General features: G+C 42.9%; 1 protein-coding gene across 1 annotated transcript in view; it reads right to left on the bottom strand.

Annotated features, from left to right (window-relative positions):
• The window catches only part of LOC102891261 (kalirin RhoGEF kinase), a 295084-nt gene extending 274126 nt beyond the window's left edge, over nt 1-20958 (bottom strand). Inside the window, exon 1 of the mRNA XM_025052186.1 lies at nt 20853-20958. Coding sequence (XP_024907954.1) covers nt 20853-20958 — 106 coding nt within the window. The remainder of the gene's footprint in view (nt 1-20852) is intronic.
• Between the last annotated feature and the right edge of the window lie 398 nt (nt 20959-21356).

Below are 21356 nucleotides of genomic sequence, written 5' to 3'. Positions count from 1 at the left end.
CCTCACCTTCTTCTCCCATTACCCTCATCCAGAAAGAACTCTTAAATGTGCCAGTGGTTTTACAAAGAGCCCATGCCAGTGAGTTGAGCAGAGACAACAACTTTCCTTTTCCTCAGATCACTGAACAAAACGCGCCCCTTCCTAGAAGATCCATCAGGGGCCAGAACCAAGCGGAATGCCAAAGCTAGAAAGTCCTTCTAGAAGAGCTGCTAGTCCTTCGTTTTTAGGAAGGGAAACTGAGATCCAGTGAAGGGAAGGGACTCAGGTCTTATGATGAGTCTAGAAACCCAATCTGAGTCAAGCCTTCTTTGCTTCATACCACATGGCCTGAAAAGTATGCCCACTGTAAGCACAGTCACATTAAAATACAAGGATGGGTAGATAGTGGTTTTGAGCTTTGCTTTCCAACACAGGAAGAACACTGGGTCCACGAGGCTACTTAAATTCCAATTAATTAAATTAAAAGTTCACTTTCTTGGTTACATTTGTCATGAAGAAGTTAACGAGAGACACAGAGAACATTTCTATTATTGCGTAATAGTTCTATTCACAGTGCTAATCATTTAGATGGATGGTGCTAATCATTTAGATGGACAGATATCCTTCAAATGGTAAGTTCCCTGAGGGCAAGATCTATGTCAAGTGCTCCTTTGGAATGTACAGGGAACATTCTTCATATGCCATAACCGATACTGAATGAGTAAAAAAACTGTCTATAATACAACCGGTAAGGGGCTCATCCAGCAAGGAAGAACCCAGAGTCCATGAAACACAGATCTGCCATCCAGGAGAGCCACAGAGATGGCCATCTTTGATGGTCTAAGCACTTGAGCCTAGGAATAAAACAAGTGATTTTTATCTCCTCGCCTTGTTTTTTCAAAAAAATTAATATCACTATTAATTTTTGAAATCTGATCAAATTCTCCAGTGGGAACCATAGCTTTAAGTTATTAGCCGCCAAGCCTCATTAGATGCCTGTGACCCTCTGTCACTTCATGAGACAGCTGTGCCAGAAGACCAAGAAATCTAAATGAGAAGGGAAATCCTCAGGTCCCCTACTGGGAAAAAAATCTTCACTAAGTAGGAGACTCAACATTTTCAAGAGGCTGTTTGAAAACTTGTCTGTGTGCTTATTTTGCAGAGTCCAATCACCCTCTATCAAGGCTTTTTTGTTAAAAGCTAAAAGGTCACACTGGAAATCAGGCTGCCATGCTATATAGCAAGAAACCAACCTGCTCAATGGCTTTTGAAGCCCACAGACCAATACATGGCAAGGTGAGAAATCACTCAAAAGACTAGATGAATGTTCTATCAAGGAAAAAGCCCTTTGCAAACAGGTTTGACTTGTTCTGCTCTATTCAAAATTTTGAGTAACCACCTGATTAAGAAAATTCTTGTGAATAATGAGTTTTAGAAATTTCTGGATATAAAGCATCCAATAAAGACATTCTTTTTAATATAAAAGATCATTTATTTAAAAGAGACCAAAGAGGAGAGAAATTAGCTGCTTATAGAGGCCAGAAAAAGACCAGGCCCTCTGGATATTTTGAACACCTTAAATTCAACCTATACATGAGACAAGAAAAAGAACTACTCTGGATTCTATGAGCTCAGAGTAATTCTATGTTTAGAGCTAATAAGCTACTCAGTGAATACTCTATTTCTTTTCTATAGGCTATGGGTGTATTTTTCTATTTATTCACATCTTGTAGTATAAAATAATTCATGTTGTTATTTCAATTTAAGACATTTTTCTTATAACAATAAAGTTCTCCCTTGCTTTTGGAATGCCCTAGCCCATTTTCCACATGAAGGATTCATCAACACCCAACTTAAAAAAATGTTACTTAGCATCACTCTTCCTCAGTTTTCCCTTCTACAAAACATAAGCAGCACCAACCTCATAAGGCTACTGTCAGGATAAACTGAGATTATTTGTCTACCTTGTGACTATTAGATACTAAGTGGCCAATAAGTGCTAGGTGATGGAGTGAATGAATGAATTAGTGAAGTGTCTGAACTGTGTGATTGATTTGTCACTGAGCTCAGCTGTACAAACCTGGAAGCAGCCAAACTGCAGAAACCATTGACAATTTAAGACACAATCATCCACATATTGTCAGCTTCTAGAACTGAAGACACAATAACTGGGAAGAAATAAGCTGTCTCCAGAGAACATGCCTTGCATGTTCTTCAGACTACATGCAAAGATGAAGACATTATAGTTCTCATAGAAAAAATTTTCCCTTCAGCTCTAAAATGTTATGATTCTGTGTTTGTACAAATGAGAAGAGAAGTCTAATTATGCCAGTTTGGGGGGCTCTAGGATTAAAATCTTTTCATCAAAATCCACATGTAAATTTGGAAGTGTTACCATTTGACTGGGGCCCAGGCACATAAACAGCAACTGAGTCATAGCTGTGGTTTGTTCCACAGTAATGTTGCTGATATGGAAAAGAACACTAGACTAGGAATCTGAAGACCTCGGTTCCCCTTGTGGCTTCTTCGAAGTCTCTTCCCCTTCCTGTAACACCAGTAAAATGGCTTCTTCGAAGTCTCTTCCCCTTCACTGTCAACACCAGTAAAATGAACAAGCCAGACAAGATGACGACCGAGGCTGTCCCTCCCGAGCTGTTTCATTCCCTAATTCTGCTTTGCTGTAAAAGAGATGGCCAGCAAGAAGTTAGAGAAGGGAGCATCTCAGAGGGGAAACGAGAACTTCAGGAGTGAGAACCATGCTGGGGATATAATATTCAATTAATGGTAAAATGTATCACTAGTTTATGCACATAAAAAAAGAAAAAACTTGCAATTAAGATGATTGTGCAGTGTAAACTACTAGATGAATCCTGACTTGAGAAACAGCAAAATGTCGGGGGAAAGAAGTCTCTCAGAATCAATGAAATATGGGAACTAGCTTTTACTGGGTACTTGTTAACAGTCTAGGCACTGAGCTTATTATTGTATTATTATATTTAACCGTAAAACAATCCCGTGAAACAAATAGAAATGTGTGAAAGATCAGCATTTTACAGCAGGAAAAATTGAAGTACAGAGGGTTTTCAGAATTAGCTTAAGGTCATCAAACTAGTAGGTAAAAGAGGTGAGATTTAAGCATAACACTATTTCACTCCGACCTCCATGTTCTGAACCTTTTACCCTTTGAAGAAAGGCTGAAGCATTTGATACAAAGAGTTCTCTAATAGAGATAAGGCTGAAACACTAAAACTGTCAGAATACATTAAAGGAACTTATTAGGATGAAATACTTTGAACTAGAAGGGACCTTCGAGAAAAGAGTAATATAAGCACATATTTTACAGACAAAGAAACTAATGCCCAGAGGGATTATATCATTTGCCCAAGGTTACACAGCCTGTTAGTGCAAGAGCTAGGATCCTAGAATTTTGCCAGGTAATAAGATCAAGCTCGGAAGTCTATAGTTTCATGAATCTGTGCATTCTTGTCTCTTCAAATTCTAGGCATTTCCTCATCTCTATTCAGTGATTTCTTGGTGATTTCCCTGTGATCACAAAGGCAAGTTCCTTCAGCGTCTCAGGATACAATTCCTTCAGGCCTGAGACACAAAGCCATTCTCAAAGCAGTGGGGGGAGGCAGACAGAACGGTTCTAATCCTCCCCTCTCTAGGAATCCAGCATGCTTAATTTCTCTGGGCCTTGTGGATTTATAGATAAAATAATGCCAATAACACAAACCTCATACAGAGACGATGTATATAAAGTTCCCATGGCACACAGTAGGTGGACAATCAATGGCAATTATGGCTATGACTGTTGAAGTAGCTTGGTACTTTTACTATCTTTTCACCTCCTTGGCCATCAGCTCTTGTACGAATAATCTATTTTGCACCATCCTAATTGAAGTATGTTCTCTTGACTGGAGGTGGAGAAAGCAGAATTATAGGCCTATATCCTTGGCTTCTCCAACTCCCTTTACAATAGACCAGCTTCCCCAAGCAGAAAACCAAAACCCTTCTCTATCATTGCTGTTCACAAGCTTGCCTCCTGCTGGCTTTAATCCAGTTACTTGCCCTTCCTTTAAGGTTTTGTATAAGACCTTTAAAAACATCAAGCTTCTTGAAGAAGTCCTTTCCTTTCATGATTCATCCTGCTTGTCTTAAGGTGAAAGTCAACTCCTCTCCAAGATATGGGCAGCCCGTAAGACTTCACAGCTACTTGAAGGTCAAGGTCAAAGTAATTTATGTTCAACTTTCCAACCATTCAGGGTTGAATACCAGTACAAAAAAAAAAAAAAAAAAGGCCCTTCCTACCCCTTTAGGGATCTTTGTGCTTCTAGTCACATAGGTATTAGTAGACAATGTGTGCTAACCATGTCACAGCCTTCCACAAGAAAGGGTTGGCCCTCAAGCTGGGAAGTAAAAGTGCCGAAAAAGTTTAGTAACCAGAACGTGGGCTGACTAAATAGATCTCTTTTCCATTTTCAAGACACCTAACTGAGAAGAAGGCATATGCCCAGCCCTGCAGTTACCCACACTGTGGAAAGCCCAGCTGGTGAAACCAGCGGGCATAACAGAGGCACCTCCACTCTCCTGGTGACAGCTTACCTCACAAAACACAGGCTTTATAAATCAAGTATCAGAAGAGCCCAAATTTTAGCTCCTGCCTTCACAAGCCTGCCTGGCTATTTTGCTCTTGCTGCTTTTGTGGGGCTTTGCAGTAGATGTTTGCTCCCACTGATTAAAGGTTCCTACCTAGGTGTAGCCTCCCTAAATGCCTCACATATTTTATGTTGTTGAATTAGAGAAATCAAATAATTTACCCAAGGCCACAGAACTAGGAAATGATGAAGCCAGGGTTTAAACTCAGGTCTACCCCATCCCAAAGCCCGTGTACAAACCCTCTTACCATATGGATCTGCCTCACGGAGTTCCCAAGTCACCTAGGTCAAGGCACATCCAGAGCTTCAATCCCCTTAGGTGGGGATCTAGCTGTGTTTGGTGCAGCCCAGACATGCCCCTAACCCCCGAGTTTCTATGGAGTCACAGGAGAGCCAGACTGCTGAGCTTCTGCCTCAGTTTCCTACTGAGTTCTACAGTTTGTACTCTGCAGCTAGCATTGGGCTCTGAACTCCATCTAACTATTCAGGGTCTTGCTCATGCTTTGCCATGCCCCTCTCCTGACAGAGACTGGAGGGAAGTATGTCATCATAGTCCCTGTCTTCCCAAGTCACTGCCTGGGGGCCTGCCAGGAATTGTCTGATGACCCAGTAGTGTAGGACCACTGAGCCCTGTGTCTCTCATCTCTTTCAGACCGTGAATTCAGTCCTCTCCTCCCAGGACTGCCCGAATCTCCCTCCCCCACCTTGGCAGGTGATGCTGGCCTGGAGGAAGCTTGCTTTTGTGATGCTCCATTGATTCCCATGTATTTCATGGCTAATCATTCACCTCTTCTAGGCCAGCTCAGCAGTCTCTGAGCTCTCGGCCAGACATTCTGCCAACCCCTTCAAAAGTGTCAACACCAATCTTGTTTTGAGGTGGGAAGTAAGTTTTCTTCATGTAGGCAAGTGGCTAAAACATCCCAAAAGCATGTCTGAAGCATTTCAGAAAACAAGTAGCTAAATTAAAATAAAAGTCCCATGAAAATCCCCACCCCACTGACTGTTACTGACATGCTAATTATAAACACAACAGCAAATATTATTACCAACTTAAAATGTTAACTTGAAACTAGCTGCTACAGTCAGAAAAATACTCCAGCCCTGAAAAGTTTGGAGAACTCATGGAACAGTAAATTCGACAACTGTAAATCCAACTTATATGAAATCTCTGTCTGACTGTGGGAACAGGGTTGTACTTCTCAATGTGCCACACAACCCAGAAAACCCTAGGGACTAAGCACAAGAAGTCATCTGTGGTCATCTGGACTGACCTATATCCACGGTGGTGATGTTTACTACCAGGCCCTGTAGGAATGGCTAAGAGACTGGCCAGATGCTCACCAAACCCATTCCCTCTTCTTCTGAAGGACACAATTCTTACATTTCCAGCCTCCCTTATAGTTAGGAGTAAACATGTGTCTGAGTTCTAGCAGTGGAATGTGGACAGAAGTGAAATATGCCATTTCCAGGGCCGGCCCGTGAAATCATCTCACGTGTGTGTCCTCCACATTCTCTGTCTCCCTTCCTCTGAAGACTGGATGCAGACGTTCCAGTGGAGGACTGTCGTGGACTACGACACAAGCTTCTATTGTCTTATCCCTGATACGTGCAGATTATCATAGCAGTCAACCTATGCTGACCAGTTAGCAGAGAACACTGACACTGTTGACATAATTTTTGGTGAAATATCAGGGTGGCAAACTGGAGACTAAAGAAATTACTTTCTATCTCCATTCCAAAATCTTACATCTAGCGTTAATGTATTCTGCAAAGGGTTGACGTGGTCATTTTTAAAAGCAATAAGGATGTGTGAGTGACTTGGGTACAAAACCTATGAGAGAATATCTAAGAGAAGGAGAAGAATAAACACAGGGGAGAGGAAAACTTGAAAGGACTCAATACCAGCTACTAGTGGTGAGCCAGGTCCTCCTTTGTTCTCTCTAAAACAGTGGTCCCCAACTCAGGGACCAGTGCTTCTATGAGAATCTAATGGCTAATGATCTGAGGTGGAGCTGAGGTGGTGATGCTAGCACTGGGGAGCAGGTGCAAATACAGATGAAGCTTCACTTGCTCTTCTGCCTCTCACTTCCTGCTGTGTGGCCAGTTCCTAAGAGGCCACAGACTAGGACCAGTTCGCAGCCCAGGGGTTGGGGATCCCTGCCCTAAAAGAATTCACCCATTCCCATGCCTCTGACAAACACATGTGAAAGTATCAAGTAAATTTTAGAGAGCAATATGAACATAAGGTATTACTGTTCTGATTCTCAAATCAAAATCCTTGGCCTTGTCTCTTACCCAGCCTAGCTCCAGCTGCATCTGCACCCACCGGCAGATGTTTCCATTTAGATGGCACCCAAAGTTCAAAATCTTCCACTGTTCTCAGCTTTGTGTTTCTGTCAGTTCAGAGGGGAATAATCATTTGCTTCACACCTAACATATGCCAGACCCGTTATAGTAATTGCCTCATTAAATCCATCTTTCTTAAGATGGATATTATCTGCATTACACAGATGTGGAAACTGAGGCTCACAGAAGTCAAATGATTTGCCCAATGTCAGACAACTGGTAAACAGGACTCTAAAAATGATTTTCATTTGTGTAAAACACCATAGCTGATTAGAATCCTCCCTTAAACAGCTAACTATACCCTGTGGTGTGCGGGGAGCCTGTTCTGATTCCCAAGAGTCAACTGCAGTTTCCAAGATTTTTGCCAGCTGGTTGGTAAACAGCTTGGTAGCTTGAAATTTGCCACAGACAGGAGTATTTACACAACGGGAATCGGCAAACGCTATAAATGCTATGATCACGGCTTTTAGTCCTCCTTGGAAACATTTACCAGCACACCACTAACTTCACCTTTCTATCTGATGAGATATGGCAAGGTGACATTGCATTTGTGGAGATTTCAGAAAAAAGAAGTGGAAGGAAATAGTGGCTGGATTGAGACTTTACAAACAAAAACTTTAAAAAAGTAAAGGCAAATGTTACAAAGACGCAAAGGCATAGGGAAGAACTATGTCTCCCTTAACATAGCTCAAGGTTCTGACCTCCAGAAAGTTTTCTCCTAACAGGCTGGTAAGAAACAATTACGGAGAATGATACTAGTTTTAGGTAGGGAGGCAGTAAAATTCTGGGGCAACGTGGAGAACTGCTCTGAAAAAAAAGATCTTAGAGATTTTGTTTTAAACTAAGAGATGAGGGAGTCATCACAATCCCCTTGAGGTAAATTCTGAAACAGATTTTTTTTTTAAGGAATGTGCAGTTAGCACATTAATGCAGTGGCACAGATAATCCAAAGCAGAAGATGAAATCACATGACATATTCCAAAGCCAAAGATAAATGACTAGAATATTTTCTTTGATCAGCTGCACATGATTTACCTTCTGGAATCAAAGTGCATGATAATTAGATGAGCGTACAGTGATTCGATATTTGGGGAAAGGAGTATAGAAGCTTATGGAGTGCTAAGGGGCAGTCAGCCTGCATTCACTTTTTTTATTTTTAAGTAAACATTCCATGTGTGGAAAATAATCCCCATGTGGAAAATAAAGAAATTGGAGTTTTTATTTGTGGCCTAGAGCAGTCATTCCAAAACCTAGCTGATCACCAGATTTGGTTGAGAAAATTTTTTAAATACAGACTTTGGCATCTGTATTTGGACTTAGATTCCGTGAGTCTAAGAGACTGTGTGTTTGCCAGAACTGAGCTGAAAGACTCATTAAAGCATAACAGCAAAACAATAATTATGACAATGAAAGGATCCTAAGAGGAAACCTAAGTAAATTTGACCAACAGACCCAGCTATAGCCAGCAAAGGAAAAACCACTTAGGACAAAGGGTCTGAAGAGAATTCCAGTTTTTAAAGAAGAATCAGACCTAGCAGGACTCTGAATGTAAGACGGGTAAGATTAATTGCCACTTATTTAGCTATGTTTGGAGAAGGACAAGTGACTCAACATCTCTGAGCTTCAGAATCCTCATCTGTAAAATGCGGGGACGTGCACCTAACACAGTCACATTGCTGGAGAATGGAAAGGACCTATCGCAGTTCCAGGCACAGAGAAGTCATTGTTAGTTATCACTCTATAATTATTTTCTCTTTTTCGCCATGCTTTGGGAACATGACCCTAAGCCAAAGAACAAAGCACCACAGAAGCTGCTGCCTGGGCACTTCCAACCTCCTTTTTCCCACAGCAGCCGGACAGCAGGCTCACAGCTCACGTCTTTGAGGATGACAGAGGAGGCTAATCACTGCACCCTCAGTCAAAAGAGAGAAGCTATCATTTTGCTCTGCCTTCAACTTGCTACCTCATCTTGAACAAGTCTCCTGCTTCCTTCCCTTAGTCTTAATTTCTAGCCCTGCTAAATGGGCATAATCAAATAGAATCTGTCTCAGCCAGAAGCTGTAATAAAGAGCCCAGAAGAATGACTTAATGTGAAGGCTGACACAGCTCAGGATAACGAGCCAGCCTGTCACTGTCCCCAGGAGCTTTCCCCTCCTGGTCAGAGAAATCATTGGCACCTCCAAACTGCTGCATTGAGCTTCAGCTAATTGGAGGCTTGAGGACGGATGACAACAGGTTTCAGGGAAACGAAATTCTCTCTCCAGCCCCAAAGCTCTATATTGAGGAGGAGGAAGGATGGGAAACTTCCCCAGAGTAATGCAACCAAGGTTCCTGGGGGCTGCTTATAAAACGTTAATGGAACACGAGCCACCACCAGAATACATCAAAGAGTAAAGGAAACAAGCAAAGCTAAGGGTGGAGAGTCTGCTGGCCTGGCCTGCCAGCTGGCACAATGCACCAGAAATGAGACTCGGCCAGCCAGACAAGCAGCAAGCAGGACAGCCGAGGAGCATTGCTGCAGCACCGAGGGTTCTAGAGACTCCAGAAGATTCTCGGGAATTAAGGGAATGATACTTTGCTCTCTATAAGAGAGGAAAAAAGGTGTGTCTTGAAGAAAAGGTGATGAAGCAAAATTATGGGGTAAGGACCCCAGTCGTATCTGTTGCAAGAGGGGTGTGTATAGCCGGGTCTGTGAAAATGTAGCCCGAAAGAAAGGGGACGAGAAGAGACTGGGGTGGGGCTTGGAAGAGGTCAAGGAAAAGTAGGTTACCGACATTCTCATTAAAGGAGTAGGGTGGAGCAGCTGCCACTTTTCCACGTCGAGAAAAACAATTCTAGATCTTCATACTGGTTTTTTTTCTAATTTAAATTTTCTAAATTACTTTCATGTAAAGAAGGTACGTCAAAGTGTGGGATTTCACACTTCCAACTTGCGCTAGCTCTGAAGCCCCGGTGTTTTCTCTTGCAAGTGATGGGAGGTAGGAGATGGGGAGGGGGTGAGAGTAATATAATGTGACAAGAAGTGCTCATGTCTGGAAGTGCTGCTGGATGACCCTCATTTCCAGCAGCTCCTGGTCCTAGCTCCAAGGCCCAAGACTAACTAGAAATGAGGATATAGCCCAAGTAAAGCCACGTCTTCCCAAGATGGGAGCCACATCATTGGGTCCTTGAGGAAAAGAAGGATTTAAAATGCCATCCTCATCAAAGAGCATTTAAAAGTCCTGGTGTACGGAGGCTCTGCTAGGGCCTGTGCAGATTGACAAGCATGACTTCTGTTCTCCCAAAGCTCCCGGTGGCAGGGACATGTGTAGAGCTGCCCACGGAAGTCTGAGCAACTCCCTTGGCTGCATTTATGGATTTAATTCATACGAAATTGACTAATATGTCCTTAAAAGTTAAACATTCTCAAAAAGTAAACATTCCCAAGTCTATCACTTGTTTATGTTCCATGTGCTGCAGCAGATCCAGAGCTTCTGAGGGCGGCTCTACACACGTCCCTCCCACCAGGAGCTTTGGGAGAACAGAAATCACGCTCGTCAATCTGTACAGAGCCCAGCAGAGCCTCCGTACACTAGGACTTTGTATATGCTTTTTGATGAGGATGGCATTTTAAATCCCTGTTTTCCCGCGAGGATTCTTCTCCAGGAAAAGAAAAGTTCTGAAAACTATCAATGTCTGTTAAAAAAAGAAAATATACAAAGGCTCCAGTCTTCCATGGGGGGTGCCAAGATACTGGCGTGAGCAGGAGCTCAGCCAGCCAAAGTCAAGGAAAGCCATTGTCCCTCAAGCTATGAAGGATGGCCTGCACTACACAGTGTCTCCACCACCCTCTGAGCCCAAGTTCAGCTGGGACTTCCTAGACCTCACTTTGTCCTGCTTTGGTTTAGGATTGTGTTTGGCTGACAGTAACATAAAGCTTTATTATAACGGCTTAAATAAGTAAGGTGCTTATATGCCTCAAGCGACAAGAAATCTGGAGCTGGCAGTACAAGCTGCCACAATAGTAGCTTTCGTCTTGATCCACCATCTTTGCATATGGCTTTTGTCTCTTTGTCACAGGATGGCTGCAACACATCTGGCATCATGTCTCCATCCCAGCTGAAGACCAAACAGCTTTCTCTTTGGATGACTTTATCTCTACCTAAGAAGATCTTCCAACTGACTTGTGTCTATATATCAATAGTCATAATTTTCTCGCATGGTCTTCCCTAGTGGCAACGGAAGCTGGAAATTTAAGTATTTCACTCTCTACTCTTTATAAGAAAGAAAGAAAATGGAGAAGATCTTTGGAATTATGTTAAGTACACCAATCTACAGTATCTGTGCCACATATGCAGATTCACAATCAAAAGGACATTCACATCCTCCCAAGAGGGATAGTGTGGGGTGCCTCTTGATTGTCTGCTCTCTGAAATGTGAAGGGCTGTAAAAAAATATACCCAAGACTCGGAAAAGCCACTCAGGCTCCCAAATGTGTCCCCTCCCACTGAACATGCTGAGTCACTTTTCCATGCATTCTCTCATGTATTCCTCACCACAATTATCTAAGGCAGAGATAACCTATCTCACTTTTATAGATAAAGAAGGAGAACTCAGAGAGGTTAAGTTATTTTCCAAATGTCCCATGTCTTATAAGTAGTAGAATCAGATTCTGAACCCAGATTTCTCTCTCAATCCAGTGCTTTTTTCATTAAACCACTGGTCATTTTTTTCATGCTGCAAGCCTAACTGTTGCTGTTACTGCTGCAACACGCCACCCTTCCCACTGATAACAATCCTTTCCTATTTCACAATTTAGAGTAATGCAGAAGAAGATGGGTCATGGAGAATCTGGCAAATACCATAAAAGGTTGAAAAAGATTAGGAACCCGTCGCCAACAGAACGTGCATCTTGGTAGGGCGCTCTCCCGAAGAACACCCAAAAGAGGTTCGGAAAAAACAAATCTAAGAAGAGAAGATGTCTCCCAAGGGTCATCCTCCCTCCATCTGCTTCACTCTACCTCTCTCAAACAACAAGGACAGACCTTGAAGTTCTCTGGCACATCTCTGATTACTCCCCTGCTGCATGTAGCTGCACAGACTCATCATTGCTCAGGCCAGCCACGTACTCCTCCAATAGAACACTTTGATCACTGCAAGATAATTGTCTGGCCACTGTTCTGACTTCCACACGAGACCCTTCGCTCCTTAAGAAAAAGTGATTGTATCTAATTCTATATTGTTCCGCAGCATCTAGAATGATGCCTGGCATGTGGTAAGTTCTTAATAAAAAATATTCATGTAAATGAATGTAAAACATCGATCTTTCTTATTATAGTGTCTGTACATTTCTTTTTATCTTTTCCAAGGTGGAAAAACAGCTAGCCATTCCTATGGGTGCCCAATTAGGACTCCACAGATCCCAGGGAGGGTTGCATTGGGGCCATTTAGTACCAATCTAGAAACCTCTCAGAGTGCAAGAGCTCAGGACGGCTGAGGTCTATGGCATTGGGGGTGATCTTTCTGCATTTCTGGGGTGAATGGAGTATGTGAGAAGGAGAGGAAAATGGGCTCTGAACTTCTAGCAGACAGAACTCTTGGTGCAAGGAAAGCAGAGAAGGGAAATGGGAAGAAGCCTAAAAGAAGCAAAAGTGAACGCCAGGCATGTACTGCTGTGCTAACTCTCCATCCGGGTCCCCCATTCAGGGCCTCAGTGCTGCAGGAGCACAGACAGCCCTAACTCAGCTTCAGCGTCCCCCAGCTCAGGCCTTTCAGGCCTTTCCTTAGCTTCCTTAATTTGCCTCACTACCTCGCCTTGACCTCTGATGACCTCTGTCCCATTCTTGCCCCTGACTCCCTCCTAGCACTGATCTGTTATGCTTCCATGTATTTCCTGAGTCTAGCTGAGGCCCCACAATCCATTCCCAGGCCCTGCCCTCTGCAGCCCACAACCACTGTGGATGAAGGAAGAGGATGCAGAAGCCAGGGGAGTCTCTAAAGTAGCGGTTACTAGCCTCTCTGGAGTCAGTGACCCCTTTGAGAATCTGATGAAAGCCACAGAATTTTGTCCCAGTCAACTGCACATACACACGCAACCACAAGATTTCTTACAATTGTAGGAGCTGCACAGGCCTCCAGAAAAAGCCCACTCATGGACCCAGAATAAGAATCCTGGCCCAGAGGAGATCATGCACCACTTTTGTTTTAGAGCTGTTGCTCTCCCTGGGAGAAGCCCTCAGTAGCTCAGCCAGTCAACTCTCAGCTTGTCCTCCCCACAGGGAAGCAGTTGGGCACAGCGAGAACATAAACTGTCTCTTTGATCTCTCCCACCTCAGAAACCTTTAATGAAAAAATCACTGTGCCCTTACCGTGTGGCCAGCTGTGGGCAATCAAAGAACTTGCCTATACTTTTTGAAAACCTAATCTTCACAATAAACTTGTGAAGTTTATATTATCCCATTTCAGATGAGGAAATTAGGCTTAAAGAAGTTAAGAAATTGACTGTGGTCACACAAATGGCAATGGAGCACAGAATCAAGCCTGGTCATGTCCAGGGTCCAGGTCTGCCCCTGCTGGCACCACTAGCAAGCCTAGTCCAGAGACTTCCCAAGGCTGTGTTACCTGTGGGAGTAAACAAAAGGAGCGCTCGCCACCCAGCATCTACCTCCCTCCCTCCACACTGCACAAGGACTTGAATTCCACGATCAGAAATCTAGCTAAAAAGAGAAACAATACCTCTTGGTTATGCATCTGTTTCTCTGGCTTCATATAAATGTGGTATTGTTTTTCTGGACAGTTCAGCTAGTTCATGGAAGTGTCACCTGAGTCAGTGAGTATGAAGCAGAAGAGAGGTTTGGGTAGCACTCCAGCAGGAAATGGGGGAGAGCAGTTAAAGGTGGAGTGGGGACATGTAGGAGACATCTTTGAAGATATAATAAGAAAAATTAGCTAGCAGATAGAAGGAATATTCTTAGATAAACTGCATAGCAAGACAAAAATAAGACTCCTGGTAAATTCGCTCCTTTTCACACACTGCAAGAGCCCAGTGTCATGGCAGAGGGTAAGCCCTGTCCTGTCAGATACCTGCTGGAGAGCTAGAGCTAAGTAGGGGCTGGAAACAGCATTTAGAATAGACTGTCTGCACACACTGTCTCCAGCCCATGAGAGATGCTGAGGCTGGGCAGGAGGGAGAGCCAGGCAGAGAACATTCAAAAAAGATGTCACCCACAGCTAGAGGAGTGCCACAGTTAGGAGGGTCAGAGTAGAGGAACTGAAGGTATGGTTTGGCAAAATCGGGAATCCATGAGACAAGATGAAATGAAACAGGTTGGGAGCAAATGAGGGAGCAGGAGAAGACTATACTCAGTGTTTATTTACAACCAGCATCCAGGGCTTGCTTTTAGAGGCCAGCAGCAAGGGCTTGGTGAGCAAGAGGGCTGGTCTGGATTAAAGCTCCTGGAGAAGGTGGGTACCTTTCCCCAGAATCACGGATGCTCAGGAAACAAGCAAACAAAAAAAGTATTACATAGAATGCAAATAAAAAGCTTAACATGTTATAACTCTGCAGAATACTATGTTCTTCAAAGATAATAGAATGATATAAGGCAAATCTAGTCAAGGATATCATTATAGATGTATGCAAAGATTAAACAAGGGTTTATAATTTTTTTTAATTAAAAAAATCCTAAGTGTCAACGATAAGAGAGCAGTTAAGTAAATCACAGAACCGCAGTGTAATGATTAGGTATGCAGGGTCTGAAATCAAATGCTTAAATTAAATTCTGGCTCTGCTACTCAAGAACTGTGTAACCTTTTAAAAAAAACTGCTTAAATTCCTTAAGCCTCCATTTCCTCATCTGTAAATGGGCATAATTATAGTACCTGCCTCTTCATATTTTAACTTAGGACAGTGCTTGATATATTCCTAGATAACTGAATAGCAAGAAATCATTCAATAAATGTTAGCTAGTAATATTGTTGTCATTATAAAGATGCATTATAAAGACAGAATATGACTGAGCCATTAAAAATAATTTAAAGAAATATAATGATATTGAAAGATGTTTTTAATCGAATGATATTGAAACAATGCGTTTTAAGTTTTAAAAAGTGAATTATAAGGTTATGTATGCTTTATTTTTGTTACACGTATATTTATATATTTGTGTTTACATATTTTTATATGTGTATGTATTTAGATGATTAAGAAAATAAGACGATGATTCAGAAATAAGTAGCCAAGGAGAACAGGAAAGTACTTTTGCCCTCAGAAATGAAGGGGTGGGGAGGCCGACTTCAATACACAAAAGAAAAGCTCTAAGGGGATGTGATCCTGAGGAATCTCTTTGATGTGAGCTTATAGAAAATCCCTTGCTGTCACTGCTACCCCGGCCCCCACCTTGTCCTTCTCTCCAGTCTTTGGTCAGCGAACTGGAACATGGACCTCTCTAATCTCAGAAAACGAGCAGCGGCTGTCTCCATTATTATCAGTTATTATCAATAGCAACAGCAATATCTCTCATGGGAAGAGCACCTCACCTCTTTTCAGCGCCCTTCACATAACAGACTGGTCTTTATAACAAATTTTACCTGATGACTGACCCTGAGAAGGATCCCATCTGCAGCTTGTCAGTCTCAGCCCCATATAAGCCAGGAATTAAACTAGTAAATCAGGACATTTGCTCGGGCCACACAAATTGGGAGAGGGCCACATGTACACTGTGCAGACGTCACCAAGGGGCAACTTTAGGGGTTCTTGCTTAAGACCAGTGGAGTCATGGAGTCACTCTAACCCTTTCCCATTTACTCCCATTATTCAGAGTGGACAGTTGGCAAAAGAGTTCCAGGCTCTGAGGACAAAGCTGCTGATGAAAGAAAGGTCCCTGGTTTCCCCTTTCTCGGCTCTGTGGAGCTCTGCCTGCTCCCAAGGCAAAAAGCAGTTTTGACAAGAACCAAAACAATTATGGGAGTGCACTACAGTGCAGGTGAGTTTGATGCAAGTGTCATTAGATTTCTGAAATTAGATTTCTGGCAGGTTGGCAGCCCTTTGCAGGCTTCAGCAGCTGTCCTTTTGTGCAGAAGCTTGGACAAAGCACCCCACGCTCACTGCTAAACTTGGCTCCTCATTGTTATCCAAACAATGGAGTCAAGAGGTAGATGAGAGTGGAGGCAAAGACAGGGGCTCTTGTGGAGCCAATTCTGTGCCCAGGAATAAGTCTGCAGGGGTGATGATTCACCGGGGCTCTGTATCTTAAGACCGTCCCCTTTCGTGGCAGAAGGACCAGACCGGTGGTTCTGTATGGCCTTTGGAGAAGAGAAGGAAAAGGAAAAGATATCTTCCATCCTCCCACCCTGCCCACACAGGAGAGCCTCCACAGGAGGTACTGGAAATGTTGATATGCTCTATTACTGCTCTTAAAAGCCAGGGCCCACACACTCCCCAGGAGCACCCTGCCCACCACAAACAAAGCACTTCTACATGTGCCATCAGTTTGATCCTTACAGCAAGGGAACTGGGCAGCTATCAGTTTATAGCAGGTGCATCCCAAGTTGCATTTCACACAGGAGTTCTTGAGTAAGGTGAATGACTCTGTGGAGGAGGAATGATGCCCTGTGAAGTCTGGTAAGCTCTCACCGGCTTGGCGAAGCTTCAGGGGAGAAGTTAATATGGAGCTACGGGACAAGTTCTTTCGTACTTTCTGAGAAAGTATACATGTATATGGTTTCTACCAAAGTCTTAATCTGCTCACTAATTCTTCTCCCCAAGTCTCTTCTAGTAGGAACAAGCGAATATTGCAGATTCTAAAGGTATTTTGGGTCTACAGATATCTTCATTAATCTGCAGTATTCGCAACAACCACATACTCATGTTCTCATGCTTGTAACTCTCCCAATCCCACCCCTACCATCACTACCTTCTTCTAGGAGCTTTCATGTCTACTAGCTCAGAGTCTTCAAATGGAGCATTCATGTCTACTAGCTCAGAGTCTTCAAATGGAGCATTCATGTCTACTAGCTCAGAGTCTTCAAATGGAGCATTCATGTCTACTAGCTCAGAGTCTTCAAATACATGTCTGTAGCAAACATACTCTTCCCAACACACAACCCCCCTCCCACGAAGCTGCAAAGGGCCACCCAGAAAGGAACAGGGCCAGGATGAAATCTGAGAGGCCACACTGACCTAACAGCTCTGGCAGTAGCTGGAGTTTAAGAGGCACTGGGGAAGGGCTGAGTTCCCCTTGGCTCAGCTGCACCTGGGGGCTACAGGGCCAAACTTAACTCAGACTCTAACTCCTCTGTTCCCATAGGGCCATTTATACTTTCAGTAACATGGAAATGCAGATTTAATTACAGGTGACAACCCACAGCAAGTGCTTACATGAAGACTATTCATGTCCATGCTCACTTGGAAGAGAGTTTTAATCCTGGTGGGAAGATATACACTTGTTATTCTTTTGAATACTGTATTTCATTCCAAGAAGTAGGTGGTATTATCATTACTGCTAAGTAATGGAACTAGGCGGGCTCCTAACCTGCCTATCATCACATAGCTAGTAGAGATGATCGAGCCAGGACTAGATCCAGGTCTGCCTGACTCTAGAGCCCCTAATGTGGATCCTCTTCTTCTAAGGCTTCTTCAACTCTCCTGCAGACCTACCTGCCCATGTTGATTCACTATTCAGATGGCATCACAGGAAGAGACTTTTAGGGAGCAGTCCATCTCATATTGATCTCTCCCTCCTCTGCTCTTTTTTGACACTCACAGTCTGAAGTAATCCACCTGGCAATTGACTTTTTATTCATCTTCTATTGCTCTCTAATTGCTTCATATGTGTCCTATTGGCTTCCTAACCAGTCCTCTAGGAGCACCTATATCATGTCTTCCCTCACGTCTCCCTCTACGCCATGGTTACCATAAGGACTCAGTGAATGCCTGTTGAACAACTAATCTGAGAGATGCAGATGCAAAAACTCTCTTTTTGGAATACAGAATTTCAAAAGTCAGAGTTCTCCCTGATTCTACCTTGTGGTCCCTTTCACAAGTTAAAAGTGGTGCTTATAAAGAGTTCTAAAGAAATGGAAAAATGCTTATGATAAAATGTCAAGCTAAAAGAGATAGGATGCAAAAATAGATATACTGTGTGAGCTCGACTATATAAAAATGCATAAAAATATTGGAGAAATATATTAAATAAAAAAAAGAAAAGGAAGGCTAGAAGGAAATATACCAAAGGTTAAAGAGGAGTTATCTCTGGCAGGTGAGGCTATAAAGATTGCCATTTTTCCATTTAGTTTTCTGTCTTTCTTTTGGAAATGCCAGAAATTGCACTTTTAAAGGAATTCCAGAATGAATGCTAAATTGAATTCTATTTCTAGAGGAGGTAGTGGGTGTGAGCTTGAGAGTGGAGAGGTATATGCAGTCAGTTAAATTAGGCAAAAATATTAAAAGAATGTATCATTCAAGGTCCAAATAGATAAACGAAAATCACTCTAGGAATTAAAAACAGGGAACTCAATGCAGGCAAGTGCTAGAAGAGCTAAGAAGTCAAACAGGATAGAATAAAATCCCAGAGATTTGCAGGAGCCAGGATCACCCACAGAAACGGGAACCAGAAGAGCTGAGCTTCATTTATCTCACCCAGAAAATGTGGTAATCAGAGGGAGGGTAACATATTCCTGCTTCCTCTTTTGTTCCACCTTTCAATCTCCTCCAGTGCTTTCCACTAACCAAACTCAGCCATGAGCCAGCTCTCATGGAACTAGGTGGCACCTGTAATACAGGACAAGGCAGGAGAAGCTAGGGGGAAGGAGGTATCTGAAGGCAAAATGTCTCAAGACCAGCATGAGGGGGATAAAAATTAGATCACACATCAAATAGGTCAGGCCGATAAAGAATACGACACATTTTCACAATTTCCTGGAGAACATAAATTTTATATACATGTAATTAATTCAAGGCAAACACAATTTCTAGTTTAAACCAACTCTCGATTCCAGTGTTACCCAAACTTTCCTGATGACTGGAGTCTCCAGAGTCACTTGTTAAATACACAGGTTCCAAGGCCCCTCACCTGGAGATTTATAGTGTGCAGACCTGGTGTGGTAGATTAAAGAAGGCAACTAATTGTTTGCTAGTCCTTGCAATAAGAGACAGAGTCGAATCCCCCTTCCTTTGAATCTGAGGTGGCCTTTATGACTTACTTGACCCATAGAATGTAGTGGAAGGAACATTCTAGGACTACTGAGGCCCTGCAGCATCTGCCCAAGGCTTTAAAAGACTCACATTGAAAAAGCTATCCACAATGTAGGAAATCTGACTACCCTGAGACCACCATACTGTGAGGAAGCCCAAGCTAGCCATGTGGAGAGACCTCACAAAGAGAAGAAAATGACTGGCCAGCCCACCAGGTCCCCAAGGCATCGGACATGGATGAAACCCTGTTAGACATTCCAGCCCCAGCAAAAACAATGGGAGGAAAGGCGGAAAATCTAGCTACAGCCAAAACTCCAAACATAGCACCTATCCCAGCCATCTCTAACTATTGGAACCACCCCTGAGGCCCCCAGGCATTGTAGAGATAAGCTACCCTGACTGAATTCTTGACCCACAAAATCATGAGCATAATAAAATGGTTGTTGCTTCATGCCATTATGTCTTGGGGTCAGCAACAGATAAATGACACACCTGGCCAGTGATCCGGCAGTCTTTGGAGATGATCTGGCCTGCCCCAGCCTCCTCAAGCAGGACTATGCTCCAAATAACGTGCCTATGTTGCTGATGGTGGGAAGGGAACAGGTAGGATCTTGAAGAGAAATGACAGCCCTCATAAATAAAACAACTATGGAGAAAGTCAGAGGCCCTCGAAGGGTTCAGAGGAGAAATGAGCAGAATCAACCACCTCAACCTTCCTGTTTGTTTCAGCTTCTGGGCTTACACACATACTCTTTGCCTATGCAAATGCCCTCTGTTCTTTCCATCACTTCTGTTCTCCACCCCATACCTTTACCACCTTCCAAATCCATTAAAAAGTAGCTTCCTAGAATAAGTGGTATCTGAACTGGTTCTAATTATTATCATTCCCTCTATTTTCTCAGTGCTCATGCACAGAAAATAATTGTGGACTAAAATGAGATAGCTTGGGAAAGTACTTGCATATTGTAAAGCACTGCTTAAAAGCACATATATTATTTATATATATATATTCTCCCCCTGGCATTGCTTTTTATACAATCTTGCTTACTTATTTATTTATTCATTTATTTATTTATCTACTTGTTTGTTTGTTTGTTTGTTTTCCCCCTGGTATTGCTTTTTATACAATCTTGCATGTCAGACTTTTCCAGAGCCAAGAACTGGGTGGTCACATGGAGAAGCATCTCTACCTTCCGCCTCCTATGCCTCTTTCAAAACTTCTAAAATTGCTTGCATGCTCTGACAGTATGAGCTGACATCGCATACAATATCAACAGTTTCAGAATTGAATGCTTATGGGTATTTGGCTTAGTGTCTCGGAACACTCTCCACTCCATACCAAAGTGAACTGTCATGCTCAGTCTTCCCTGGAGCACGTGGTATATACTGAGAAGACTGGGTTAGTCTCACTGCAACACCTACTCATTGGGAGACCTTAGGTGTTAGGTGATTCTCCATAATCTCTCACATTTCCTCATAGAGGCTCTGACAGTTTTTGTTCCAGACTACTTTTGCAAGGATGTTCACACTGCAAACAGCCTTAGAAGATAAGGAGATCGGCTCCCTGTGAGGCAGAGAGCAGATTTGTTTGCTGACCAGTATAATAAAGATACTGTCTTCCTCTGGAACAAAGGTTCGGCAGATTTGCTTGCAGCCCCTTTAAAAGACTGGGGTTTCCTAAGGTTGGGGTTCCTTACCTGTGATACAAATCCACTGCACTGGCAAGGCCCACCAGGGCCCCTCTGCATTGCCCCCGTGGAACACGGGGGTAAGGGGTACCAACACAAATATGCTAAAGCTCATGCTACCTGTTTTGCCATGAGTAATTAAGCCCTTTGTCTCTGACCCAGGAGTCTCATATCTTCTGCCAGCATCCATGAAACTGTAGCAGGATAACTTGTTAGCTTGCAAGTAGGTAACATCTCAGGCCCTTTATAGTTCTTGACACTAGGTAATAAAGTACACGCTCCTCCTGTCCAAAACACCTGCTCCAGCCTTTCTCATTCTCACTGTCCAAAGTACTTCCTTCTGCCAGAACCTTGATTACAAAACCACTGTCGGTGCAGGCATAAGACATGAGAAGCTGAAGGTAAATGTAATTAAAGAACTAATTTGAGTGTTAGACACCAATTTTCTGTCAGAACCAACCATGCCGAGGATATCATTTACTAATTAAAGCATCATACTAACTAAAGCAGCTT

Source organism: Pteropus alecto, unplaced genomic scaffold (genome assembly GCF_000325575.1).
Source record: "Pteropus alecto unplaced genomic scaffold, ASM32557v1 scaffold251, whole genome shotgun sequence".
In the NCBI taxonomy this organism is placed as follows: domain Eukaryota; kingdom Metazoa; phylum Chordata; class Mammalia; order Chiroptera; family Pteropodidae; genus Pteropus; species Pteropus alecto.
The sequence above is the reverse complement of the archived record's forward strand: the minus strand, read 5'-3'. Positions and strand labels throughout refer to the sequence as shown.